Raw genomic sequence first — 14362 nt, forward strand, 5'->3', positions numbered from 1 at the left:
CCTTTAGTGATGTAAACATGTAGAAGGGACTGACAACCCATTAAGTTAATATAAAATAGATGTTGAGAAAAGCTCACTTCCATATTGCGTTCTGTTGCAGCTGTATTTATCCCATATTGGATAAATGCAGAAGTGACATGTGGCAAGTCAGCTGTTCCATGATCGCAAGTCTTCACGGGTGGATGTGTTTGCTGGTCTGAGAGCAAGGCAGAAAAGGCATTACTGATGGAAAGTGGGAAGAGTAAAGACCAGTTTCTGCGCGTTGTACTTGTTTGAGAGGAGCTTTTGCCTAGAGACCAGCAGAGAGTGTCAGTTACCTAAGATCTTGAAGATTGCCTCAGTAAGCTAAGAACCAAAGAAAGGCCTGCGGATCATGTTGAAGATACTGCTTTAGGGGCTGGTGAGATGGCCTAGTAGGGAAAAGTGCTTGCTGTGGGGCCTTATGTCCTCCTGCATTCGATTCTTGGGATCTACATGGTGGGGGAGACTGAGGCAGACCACTCCTACAAATTCTCCTCTGACCTCTGTGCTAGGTTTGCATGCGTACACACACACACACACACCCCACACCCCCACACACACCCCACACCCCCCTCACCCCCCCACACCCACCCCCCGACACACACCCCACACCCCCCTCACCCCCCCCCACACACCCCACACCCCCCTCACCCTCCATCCCCCCCCCACACACACCCACACACACCCCACATCCCCCCTCACCCCCCCACACCCCTCCACACCCACACACACCCACCCACACACCCACACACACACACCCACATACACACCCACACACACACACACACACACACACACACACCCTCCCCTCCACATACACACACCCACACCCACACACACACTCATAACTTTTAGGAGGAAGAGTATGTGTTCTACCTGTAAGTTTAAAGAGTTTAGAATAATTTTCTTCATAGTAACAAAATAAAGAGATATTTCTTTCTTTAATGGATCTAGTATGTAATCAACAAGATTGATCAGGAATAATGAGATGGGAAAATAGAGAAACAAAATTGAATCAACAAAGTGGACACTGGAGACTTAAAAGATAGGATTGGAAATTTGAGGCCATCTGGCGGGCTGGACTCAGTAATGAAGTGCTCCTGTTCCCGCAGCTTGAGAAGGCAGAATGACAGTAACCAAAGTAAGAGGAAATAAACTGTAATCAGGGGAGGTAGAAACCAGATGTGTTAGAGAAAGCACTAGTGAAGCCAAAGATAACAACTAACAAATTTAAACTTAAAATATCGCCCTAATATGAACTGGACTTTAATAACTATCACTGTTGGTTCATCAGTTGTAAGAATGCAGTATACCACACAGTAATGAAGATGTAAATAATAAGAGAAGCCGTTGGGAGGGTGTTTGTGAGAACTGCTATACTTAATAAATTTTCTATAGACATAAATTGTTTAAACTATAAAGTTTGCTAATTAAAATTAACAGTGTAAACAACTTGTGATCACTATGACTAAAACCTTTTTTCTCTTCTTAATTTCCATTGTTGAGGCATAGTTGGTGCTTAGCCAGCTAATGCCATTTGCTGTGACTCGCTGTACTTAGGAAATAGATGAAGTAGAACATATATAGACCTTTTAACTGAATGGCTTAAAGATGAATAGAACTGATAATATCAGCAAGATAGATCAAGAATGAGAAATAGATCAGAATAGGAACAAGAAATGCTGTAGAGATGTAAGAACTAGGATATAATGATCAACTTCTTCATACCAGTAAACTTAATATTGTAATCATTTAAGAAATTGAATTGGTTGGGAAAATTTTTTCACAGAACAGCCCTGATGGCTTAAATATTTAATTAAGCACGCCTGTTCTAATTTAACTAGATGGTAGCAAAAGAACAAATAATTTTAGTTCTACCTGAGACAGGGCATACCTGACAATCACAGGGCATGCCCACCAAGTCCTGGGAGTAGATGATGAAGTCTTTTTCAGGGTTACCAGGAGAGGAGAATTTCATGTCAACCTTCAGCCTGGGATAAAATAGTTGCTCATACAGCTCAGTTTTTAAGAGTACTTGATGCTCTTGTGAAAACCTGGGTTCTGGGTTCTGTTCCCAGCATCCACATGGTAGGTCACACTTCTGTTCTGTAGATACTATACATGTGGTGTACAAGACATGTATGTAGGCAAAACACATCACAGGGCATGCCCACCAAGTCCTGGGAGTAGATGATGAAGTCTTTTTCAGGGTTACCAGGAGAGGAGAATTTCATGTCAACCTTCAGCCTGGGATAAAATAGTTGCTCATACAGCTCAGTTTTTAAGAGTACTTGATGCTCTTGTGAAAACCTGGGTTCTGGGTTCTGTTCCCAGCATCCACATGGTAGGTCACACTTCTGTTCTGTAGATACTATACATGTGGTGTACAAGACATGTATGTAGGCAAAACACTTACATAAAGTAAATATAAATAAAATCTTTAAAAAGTCTTTACTAAGGCTGGAGAGGTGGCTCAGGAGTTAAGAGCACTGACTGCTCTTCCAGAGGTCCTGAGTTCAATTCCCAGCAACCACATGGTGGCTCACAACCATCTATAATGGGATCTGATGCCCTCTTCTGGTGTGTCTGAAGACAGCTACAGTGTACTCATATATATAAAATGAATAAACTTTTAAAAAAAAGTCTTTACTAGCAAACTGTTGTAAATTAGTATTATTTAAAACAATAGTTCTTTATAACTGAATTGAATATGACTATATGAATGGATTAAAGGACAAATTATTTCAGAGATATAGGAATATTCAATAAGATTTAACACTATTGTGATATTGTAATATGTCCCTTTCTCAAATAGGTTTAGAAGATAATTATACGTTTTATTAGTTTTTTTTTTTTACAAAATCACAATAAAGATTGAATTAATCACGAATATTAAAACTTTTCTATTCAAAATATGTAAGATTCGTTATTGTACCCCTGTGCTGTTTGTATTTTAACTTCTTACAATGTTTTGGAGATTATAGCTATAAAAATAAGGCAAAAAACAATGTGAGTTTGGAAAGGAAATGACCATTGACCATGTCTTAGTCAGGGTCTCTGTTCCTGCACAAACATCATGACCAAGAAGCACTTGAGGAGGAAAGGATTTATTTAGCTTACGCTTCCATGTTGCTGTTCATCACCAAGGAAGTCAGGACTGAAACTCAAGCAGGTCAGGGAGCAGGAGCTGATGCAGAAGCCATGGAGGGATGTTACTTACTGGCTTGCTTCCCCTGGCTTGCTCAGCCTGCTTTCTTATAGAACCAAGACTACCAGCCTAGGGATGGCACCACCCACAAGGGGCCTCTCCCCCTTGATCACTAATTGAGAAAATGCCCCACAGATGGATCTCATGGAGGCATTTCCCCAACTGAAGCTCCTTATTCTGTAATAGCTCCAGCTTGTGTCAAGTTGACACAAAACTAGCCAGTACAGACTAATAGACTGTAGAAAAGTAAAAACTAAGTGGCTGGAGAGCTGGCTCAGTTTGTTGTTGTTTTCTTGTTGTTGTTTTTTGTTTTTGTTTTTTTGTTTGGTTTTTTGAGACAGGGTTTCTCTGTGTAGACCTGGCTGTCCTGGAACTCACTCTGTTGACCAGGCTGGCCTCAAACTCAGAAATCTGCCTGCCTCTGCCTCCCAAGTGCTGGAATTAAAGGCGTGCACCACCACTGCTCAGCTGGCTGAGTGGTTAAGAGTGCTTGTTGCTCTTGCAAAGGGCTTGGATTCAAGTCACAGCACCCACATAGTGGTTTATAACCGTCTGTAACTCCAGTTCCAGGGGATCCAAAAGGTCCAAACTAGTTAATAAACTGTTAGACTATAAGTAAAGAATTTAGCATGATTCAGAATATACAAGTCATTGAAAAGAAATTCACAGCAATAAGTAGACAAAAGATTTATAAATCTACCATATAATTAACCAAAAATTATTTTAAAGAAAACTTAAATAAGAAAGGTATGCTGTGTTCCTGTTTTTGGCAGACTCAATATTTAAAAACTTGTTAGTTGTTTCAGTTGATTTATATATTTAGCAAATTAGGAAAAATTCTTAGTTTTTTTTTCCTAATTAAATTGGATATACCATATGCCATTTTAAAATCCCAAGAGTGGGATGTGGTTTTTGTCTTACAAGATGGTACGGCTTGTGAATGGCCTGTAACGTGGTGGGTTGGAATTGGCTGATGAACTGGAAACACATACATACGTGAGAGCTTGCTTGATTATAGATCTGGCATTTCAGGTCTGTGGAGAAAAGATGACTTCAATAAAGGGTCTTGAGAAGCTAGTTAGTTATGTGAAACTAATACTGGGCCAGCCTGTACTCAATGGCAAACAAAATCCACCTGTGTTTGTTAAATTTTACAAAAGGCTTAAGCTTTCAGAAAATTGTAATAGATGTTACTTCTGCAACCATAAGGGAAGATGTCTTGAGAAGGTAAAAATCTACTATATAAAGGTTGATTAATTCAACTCCATTAAAATAAATAACATTTTAAACCAGGTATGCCATAAAGTGAAACAAAACAAAACAAAACAAAACAAAGAAATGCTTTTAATTAGGGAAAAAACACCAAACATTTATCTGATAAGTAATAATCAGAGACTATTTACAACACCTATCCAAAACAAGCCTGTAATGTAACCAGTAGAAAGATGGGCTTTATATGGGATACTAGTGGTAGAAGAATGTCAAATAGCTAAGTCAGGACAGTAAACGTTGGGAAAGAATATATGTAAAGTGAAATACTGCATCTGATTTAGACAATGCTGAGCTAGATCATGAAGACACCGAGGCAGTATTTCACTGTTGAAGTCCAACTACTTTGAAGGAAAAAAAATATGCAAATATCTGGTAGCATTGAAGATGTGTAAATTTAATGATTCAGTGTGCAAGAGATACAATCCCAAAATCTTTTTAAAATTAATTTATTTTAACTTTATGTATATGGATGTTTTTGCCTGTCAGCATGTCTTTGTACGATCTACACACAGTGCTGGCAGAGGCCAGAAGACAGCACAGATCTCCTGGAACTGGAGTTAATGAGTGGTGTGAGTCACCATGTAGGTGCTAGAAATTGAACCAGACAGTGCTTTTAACCACTGAGCCATCTATCTCTCCAGTCCCAATCCAAAGTTCTTACCAGCTCACTCACATTGTTTTTAAAGAGTGAATTTGCATGTTTCCATCACTGGTGGACTGGATCAGTAAATGTGGTAGGTGTGGTAGGTTTAGGAAGGAGAATCTTATAATAATGAGTGACTCAGAGGTGCATCCATCAAAATGGTTGCCTTAGGAACTTAATATTGAGCACCAAAATGTGACTTGATCCATCTATCATCTGTATATTATCTATTATGTAAGTCTTAAAGCTTGCTATTCAGAATAGCTGTGGGAATGGAAGTGTTTCTGAAAACCAAGGAGTTCATGTGGGATGAGAAAGGATGGCAGTCAGTATTAGCATGTTATTTTCAAGGATTTTGATTGAAAGACATGAGATTACATGAAGTTAAGAGTTTATAATGAGGAGAAATATTGATGTAGTGCCAAGTAGGACTTTTATCTGTAAGTAGTAAAGCTTTGGGAAAGCCATCTGCTGAGTTTTGATATTGTAGATACTTTTTACTCTCTCATTCTTTTAAAAAGGAAAAAAAAATCCATGCACATTTAAAATCTGTTACTTTGGAAAAGAGTTGGGCCTTATGCCTCAAAAGACCCCCTGTTTCTTTTGATCTCATCAAGTACCTCTGGCGAGGAAAACAAGACTGCGTTATGAGGAACAGAACTCCAGCTCTCTGCGGAGTTCCTTGAACTATTGAATCCTTCCTGGCTGAGGTGTAAATGAGCAACAGTCTGGGGATGCAGTGTGTGGGTGCATTTGTGACATCTTACAACTTCAAAAACTGAGAGCGGGATAGCTTGTACGTTGAAATCAAACTAAGCCCATTTTAATGTTGCATTTTAGTAACTGGAAAGTAAAGGTATACGTGTTGTGCTTTTCTAGTTAAGGTATATGGACAGCAGAGAAGATGAACAGGTCAGAGGGATCACCATGAAGTCCAGCGCCATCTCACTACATTATGCAGAAGGTAAGCCATCTGTGTTTTGTTTGTTTGTTCTCATCTTTCGTGCCCTGCCCCTTCTCTTTCTGAATTAATCGCATGCCTCGGTTTCTTTGCTTTGTGTTCCATGCATCTCATTCTGGCCTCTCCAGATGGTCTCTTGTGAGAGTCAGGCTGTCCAGGCTGGGATGCAGATGGGAACCTCTGACTGACTTGAGGGCAGAAGAACTGGCAGTTTTCAGCTGCCTGACTCCAGCAGGTGATTGTGTGGATTTCTTCACAAGGAAAGTCAGGAGCTAGGACCTTTCTGGCTGGTCCTTAGCCTTCTATTTCCTGGCTGGATCCTTCCTCTGTTCCATGGGCTGCATATGACAGTTGGAGTCTTAGTTATGTAACTGTGGGTTGCTCTGACCACTATTACCTGTTACTCTGATCAGTACTATCTTGCTATCCACAAATGCAGATGTCATACTGATAGTAACACATAATACTAGGTCAGAAATGGTCAAACAAATGCCATGAGATGTATGTTCACAAAAGCTTTGTATTAGTGAAACTTAAATGTTAGAGGAAAACAACTAAATGAATTGTTACATCCATGCTGTGGAGTATTATATAGCTGTTGAATGCTTAAATATATTAAATTATAATTATATAGGTCATATGTTTATAATTATATAGACAGTGGAATGTTAAGAGATAGAAAAGCAAAGCATTTCTGTGAAGTATGAATGTGCATGTATGCAAATAAGGAAGGCTTCTGCAAGATACATTTTAAACCTCCCAGCAGATGTCTCCAGAAACTGGATTATAATGAAATTTGTACTTTTCAAAATATTTATTTTTGTACTGTTAGAAAACTTTATGCAAGATGTATATTTTGAAGAAAATAATAAAGAGTTATTTCCCTAATGGAGTGGCCTGTGGCTCATCCTTCACAGTGTAGAATCTCTGGCTCCAAGACAGGCACAGGGTAGTGTGTGGCCATTTTCATTGACATTACTGTCCTCAAACCATTTTTATATCAAACTAGTTTGGGGACTTTTAAGCACACCAATTTACAGTGTGTAGTATTTCAAGTAATGCTCCTATTTGTTTTTAAATGTTATTTCTCTTATTTGAGGGGTCTTTCCCACTCTGTGGCCCAGGGATCCTGCCATGCTATTTTATAGACTCGAGGAGATTATACTTTGTCACCTTCTATTTTTACACTGTCCTTTTAACTTCAAGACCCTCTAGCGTCGGCTTTAGTTGTTGTGCCCCAACTTGTCTCTGTTCACTCTCACCACTGTGAGCTACCTTATTCAGATTTACTTGTATACCATGAAATTCAGCTATTTCCCATCCTTGCTGTCCTTCTGGTAGCGACTGAGAAAATGGCTCATAGAACCCTGGGATTGAGTCATCTATCGTGCTTTCTTAAACTCTGGCCTTTGGGAAGCTTGCTATTAAAATGCTCTAGGTACGTATGTGCTTCTTCGGTTGGAGAGAAGCAGAGATTCGGGCTTGGGATAGGGTGGGGTGGCTTACTGAGTATACATACAGAACTAGAGGTACTTTTAATGAAAATGTTTTTTAAAAAGTTAGACTTTCATTTGAGTGACATTTTGTTTGTTAGTTTCAGGGTCTCATAACCCATGCTGGCTGGAAATTCAGTGTCTAGTGGAGGCTAGACTTGAACTCTTTATCCTCCTCCTTTCTATCTCTTCCTCCCAAATGTAGGGCTTACAGCCAGGCATCACCATGTTGATTGTGTATATAAGACAGACTGACCACATCAGGTCAGTTTTTTGAATGTTCCCTTTGGAACTCTACTCTTGTCTTTAGGTTTGGTTCTCTTTTTCTTACCTATGCTTTTATGCTGTATGTTGTTTATAGGATTGCCCCACTTTTCCAGTCTCCTCCTTCTACTTACCTGTGTCTGACTCCTTGTCCCCACACTCACTGTCCCTGTACCTCCTTTCTGTTGCTTACTACTTTGTTTTCTCGTGTTTCCGAACATTTACAGACTTAAGAGTGATTGAGCTTTTCTTTTTGTGCGAGAGTCCCTTGCAGAGCTTGCACCTGTGGATTGGTTTTCTTCAGTTGGCTGGGCATCTAGTCATACCGATAAGAATTGGAGTCAATAAATATCAAACACGTTTCTCTGTGAGCGTTGACTGATAACCAGAAGGGACTTTAAGCCAGGACTCACCATATTTAATAACACAAAATTTAATTTTCCTAAGCAACCACATTGGTTAGGAATGCTGACTGACATTTTCTCAGAACTGAATGCATTTCCTCCCTGTAGTTGAGAACTGAGTCTCCAGAGTGGTATTTCATGCTATAAAGGTGGGACAGCCTAAAGAAGAACCTAGGTGGAGGGAAACGAGATGCTGTGCTTAAAGAGCCTCCATGGGTTGCTTTTATCACCTTTCCATCCCATTTGATTGCCTTCTTAGTTGAGAAACTTTTATGAAATGCCAGTTCCTTTCTATTGGCCTGACGCTTTATGAAATGTGTTCTGGTTTTTTTTGTTTTATTTTGTTTTTTATACTTTCCTTTGATTGAAATAGAAAGTCTTATTTGAGTTTAAAAGGACAAGCTTACAACATTCTTGGAACAATCTAGAAATGATTGAAAGCCATCAGAGTGATTTCATGTCTTGCATCTTCCAGAGGTCCAGTTATTCTGTGGAAAATGAAGTCTAGTACATAGTTATGCCAGCACTTGTTGTAAATACTGGAATTATATTCTGTTTCTTATCCATCACTCATGTCCCTTATACTAAGATACTATTGATGTATCTTGTCATTTCAAGAATTTGCAAAAACTCTACAGCAGTGGTTCCCAACCTCCCTAATGCAGTGACCTGTAAATATAGTTCTTCATGTTGTGCTGACCCCAACCACAACATTGTTTTTGTTGTTATTTCCATAACTGAAATTTTGCTATGGCTAGGAATTGTAATGTAAACATCTGTGTTTTCCAGTTGTCTTAGACAACTCCTGTGAAAGGATCATTTGACCCCCAAAAGGGTTGTGACCTACAGGCTGAGAACCACTGCTCTTCAACATCCTCATAGACACAGTGCCTGGAAATCTTTTAGAATGCTCATATCATATCCATCTTCAAAATTAAAACAATTTGAAATTCATGGACTAATCTTTGAGTAGCCTTTTAAGGCATATTGTTGACATTTCTATTTTAGAGTCCTTTTGAATATCTGTGAGGAAATATTGCCACTGCAAAACATTTGCATTTCTTACACAGTCTTTTAAAATATTTTAAATAAATTTACAAGTTTGTCTTTTTTTGTAATAATAGATAGTATGTTTTCTTATAGGATATTAGGTAAAATACAAATATGGAATACAAATCACTGTTAATTTTACTTTTTTTTCAGTTTTTATATTTAATCTGCCAGAATTTTATGTGTACCCGTGTGTATACAATGAAGTAAATATATAACTTACTTTCTCCACACACAGTTCATGGCTTCCAACATTAGTCAGGTATCATTGTTACTTATGATTTTATTGGTTCTGGGCTGATATTGGTGTTTACATCACTGACTGAGACAGTCTGGGTGGGGCTGATGGACTAGGGGCCAGTACCATTTCAGCTTCATTGACTGATTACGTATGAGAATATTCATTTACAAGAGTTGGTAATTTTTTATAACGTCTAAAACTCTCTGCAGAATAAATTGCAGTAGAGTTTAATGCATAAGTGTTGTTCTTTGTAAATGCAAGCAACTTGATTATATGGGACACCTGGGGTTCACCCAAGTGGCAGCCATCTGTGCCAGGATTGACTTAGACTGGAGAGATGGGAGACCCAGCAGCGTTCTGCAACAAGGCCCAGGTGCAGGTTGTTTTTTCTGGGTAAGTGTGGTGAGCAGGTTCAGAATTCCCACCCATGATGGCTTCTGTCTTTTGGCTCTTCCTGTCTTCAGAGACTGAACCACAGGGAATCGACACCCCACTCACCTCCATCGACACAAGACCCACAGGCTCCCCTTTCCTCCTGCCTATCAGTTAGTCTAGGAGGGAAGGAGTCCCTTTTTGTGCATTTTGACTGAAAAATCAGATTTAATTCCCCCTCTTAAGACAATGGCTTCTTTTTTCTTTTTCTTTTTTCCATTTTGTGAAGCATGCGGTTGATGCCAGGCTTAAGATAAAACTTGGTGGTTGAACGCCCCATGCATGGCTTTGTTTAATCCTCCCGGCACCCCTGAGACGGTCATCCTTATTTTACTTATGTGCAAACTGGACTTTGGAGGTTAAGGACAGTAGTTTCTAGAATACAGTAGCAGGCCAAATAATTCCATTTCCAGCCTGTTCACTTGGATGGGGAGTCTGTGGGAAGCTGGACCAGGCTCCGACTAATTCTTCCTGAAGCTTCGTTTCTTTCCACCACAGATTTACCGGGATTACTCCTGGACATGTTATGGCCAGTGTTACCCACATCACTGTTGTCTTTGGTCATTGCCCAAGATGTAAGCCACATGGTCTGGCCTCTCCGGGTGGCTTTTCCATATTCCTTTGTGATTCTAACACCTCCCTGAACCTCCTCCAATTCCTTTTTTACCAAAACTTCCTCTGCAGACTTTCCAAGGCAAACATCAGCACACCCTCAACATCACTAATGATCTTCCCTCTTCCTCGTTCTGACCGCACTTCGTTCCTTATGTTTCTTTCGTGTTTCTTATGTCTGAATTAGGACATGGGGTTGCCTTCTTACCCAGAGTCTTAATCCAGTGCTAGTTCTGTCCTATTTTAAATTCCTTCAAGACTCGTGCCATTCAGTTGCTCCTTTTCTTTAGTATTATGAACTCCTGATGAGGCTCCCAGAGGATTTCGACACTTGACTTCTGATTTTCTCTTACATGTGACTTCTCCTGTTGGGTCCAGGAAGGGAGCCAAGAAAACTCACTTGAGAGACAGAAGCTTTAAAACAAAAGTTTTATTTTTTGAGCTTTCAGGGAGGCAGCCATTTCGAGATGTGAACCTTGCCGCCGAGGAGCATCTCTGTTTTATTGCAAAGAATAGGAATACAGAGCAAGGAGGAGCTGACGTTATGGGTGAAGCTAGGGAGTACCCGTTGGAGACTGGGCCATCTCCGGGCCACCTGGCTTAAATCATTCTCCTAGACATTAGGAGTTCAGAGTCATACGGGGACAAAGGAATGAATGAGTCAGCTGCTTGTAGTGGGCATAACAGGCAATTAGTTATATATTTTTATAACTTATGCACCTTGGTTTAGATAACAGCACTTTCTATATTCTTTACCAATTAACGGACAGTTAAAACATTTGGAGAAGTGGGATAGTTGTTCATTCGTAGGCTTGGGAACATGACCAACTTCTTTGGCTCTGCCATCAAGATGAGGAAGTTGTCCCTGAGATGTTTGGACTCACAACTGTCTCCTCATAAGTTGTCCCTGAGATGTTTGGACTCAGACAACTGTTTACAACAGAAGCTGTTCTGCTGTAGGGAAGTCCTCAGCCGACTTAGTGCCTGGGACCTTGGATTTAGTTTCTGAAAACAAAATGGTATACTTAGAATAAGGTTTTGTTTTGTTTTTGTTTGTTTGTTTGTTTGTTTTGCTTGTTCCCAACTCTCCAACATAGCTTTTACCATCCCTAAAATGACTTCTCTTATGGGTTGACCTTTCAGTAACTATGCTATTTAGCATTTCAAATTTAAATACTTGCTGTTGAGCCTGGTAGGATCATGCACTTCTCCCACCTACTCAGGCATCTATAAGGAGGATTGTTTCGGCCTCTGATTCTGAGAGTAGCCTGGATTACATAGATCTCATCTTGGGAACAACAGAAAGTTCCACACGTGACCAGCTGAGGAGTAAAAACGGTAGTAAGAACTCAGTCAGTAGTAAGAACAGTCAGATTTCACTGCGCCCTTCTTTACTGGCTTTGCTTTCCCCTGCTCTTCTGCCCACATGCTGAAATACCACCTCTTTATTTCATAAGAGTCTGAGCTTTCTGGGCCCCATTAGCCTCCTTTACTTGATCTGTGCCTTCTACAGCACAGGGATGTCCCTTGACCATCTGTTTTCCCAACATCTTCGTCCAACATTGTTTATGCTTCCTTGACCCTCTAGCACTTCCTCCAGCAAAACTCCATCCTGATGAAGTTCGTTCCCTACACTTCTCCCTCTTCAGCCTTATATAGGCCAGCTTTCCACTGCTTTCCTATGGACGAGGTTTTGCTCATTCTCCCCAACAGCTATTTGAAACCTCTTGGCAGTCTTTGACATACCCCTCAAACCCCTTTCCAGACTCAGCAGACATTGCTGTTTTCTTTCTTGCAGAAAAGAAGTCTTAGCTGTCTGCCACCGTCCCTTAAACTGTAACTATGACATCTTTGCCTGTCTTCTGTCTTTAGAAAAGACATGTGTTCTGGATTCAGGCCCCACTTAGCATCTTTCCATCTGTGTCTATCTTCCTCCAGCTTTGGCCTCTAAACACAATTATGTATGTACACAGTTCTTTTCAACTTGAGTTCTTGCTGCATTCTTCTCTCTGGCCCAGGTTTCCTACTACGATTATTCTCTCAACTACTCTGATAGGCCCAGCATGTTACAATAATGGCACACACTGGCAAGGTGACGTTTGCAAGAGGATTGGACATTAATGTCCGACTCCCCTTCCAGGGTGGTGTAGCAGAGTTGAGTCATCAGCAAGTAATGACTCATGGTAGTGTGGAAGTACAGCTGCTCTGTTTACTACAGCCACAACAGACCAACAAAGGGAGGGCTGTTCTCTATGATGTGAAAGTCCAGGATGTGGCCACAGTCCTGATAGCTGGTGTGGACTGAAATTATACTGAAAAAAAAAACCAAAAAACAAAACAAAAAGAAAGAAAGTGAATGAAGTAAACCATGGGCAGCATTGCATGGTCCAGTTTGTTTCAGGTTGGAGGCAGATCCAGAGAAAGCTTTTGGATGGGTTGCAGCCAGAGGAAAGCCTACTTTGTTCATTACTCCTAAGTCATTAATCTCTTCCTACCAAACCCTCATTTGAGACTCTGAGTCTACACCATTCCTCTTATGGTGAGCTGCTCATGAGGATGACCCCCATTGTCTTGCTCCATCTTCCCACTCCAGAATGCCTGAGAAAAAAGGGCATAGAACTTACTGACCCTGAGTGCAGCAGCAGGGATGTGTTTCAAACACTACTTGAAGATTTCTGTTACAAATTGGGAAAACCATTCCTATATTTAAGACATTTATACTATATATAAACATATTTAATACAGTATTCCACAGATAGAAGATAGTGTGTCTTATGCCTTATAATCTACCAAATAAGCTGTATTTGCATTCTGTTGTAGTTACCAAATACCTGAAATAATTCACATAAAGAAGAAAGGTTTATTTTGGCTCAGGAATGTGGAGGTTTTGGCCCAGGCTTGTTTGCCTGTGGTTGAGATAGCATACTGTAGATGGACCGTGTAGCAGAGGAAATATCTCACTAGGAAGTGAGAGAGAAAGGAAGAGACTAGAGTCCTGCTCGCCCCTTGGAGGGCACTGGGTGACCTAAGACTTACCACTGGGCCCCACCTCGGAAGGCTTCTGCTATCTCCTATCCAAGCTAAGGATGCGCCCTTAAGAGATCCGCCAGACTCAGACTACAGAGGGCACTCTATTACTTGTATAACCTAGCCTTTCACATTGATTTAAAACACAGACAGGGGTAATATGGAGGAAGACCTGTAGTCAGGCACTCTGCAGGGGCTGCGTAATTTATGTATATAGTTGTGACTCTTCTGTCTTCAGAAGTGTGCGTCAGATAACTCAGTTTCTGCTTGTGTTGCTGCTACTTTTGGTCAGTTAGATTCAGTCTTCCTTTTCTAATACACTGAAATATAAACAAGGTGCTTCCATGAAGTTCAGATCTCTACCTGAAAGGTGAATTTTTCTCTTGCTGAGGGACGTTTTCTCCTGAGCTTTCATGAGCATCTATGGTCACCTGCCATGTTTTGGAAGAGGACTACTTAGTCCACAGAGCAGCCTTTAGCCAGGTACTGGAGACAACTTGGTTCAGACAGTTTCCTCAAACCACCCTAAAGTGAAGGGTATGGCAGAGTGTTTCCCATAACCCCATTAGCAGGAATCGAGAGATTTCTACCATAAAGAATTTCAGATGGACTTTTTTCTCAGTGGCCAGGCACATAAGAAAAAAGATTTTGTTATTTTAATTTGTTGCTTGGCCTACAACGAGAATGCCTAGGAAAGAAGGCAGAGAAATTTCTGTCCCCAAGTGCTACATCAG

At 40.4% G+C, this 14362-nt stretch overlaps 1 protein-coding gene across 7 annotated transcripts in view; it reads left to right on the plus strand.

Annotated features, from left to right (window-relative positions):
- Efl1 (elongation factor like GTPase 1) overlaps positions 1–14362 on the plus strand; it is a 129250-nt gene that overhangs the window by 3431 nt on the left and 111457 nt on the right. For all 7 annotated transcript variants that reach the window (XM_030241945.1, XM_030241943.1, XM_030241944.1 and 4 more), the window contains exon 4: positions 6024–6108. Coding sequence is in view for 2 of the 7 variants with exons in the window: in NM_175317.3 (NP_780526.2) it covers positions 6024–6108 (85 nt within the window). In the remaining 5 variants the exon portion in view is untranslated. The remainder of the gene's footprint in view (positions 1–6023; positions 6109–14362) is intronic.

Source organism: Mus musculus, chromosome 7 (assembly GCF_000001635.26).
Source record: "Mus musculus strain C57BL/6J chromosome 7, GRCm38.p6 C57BL/6J".
NCBI lineage: Eukaryota > Metazoa > Chordata > Mammalia > Rodentia > Muridae > Mus > Mus musculus.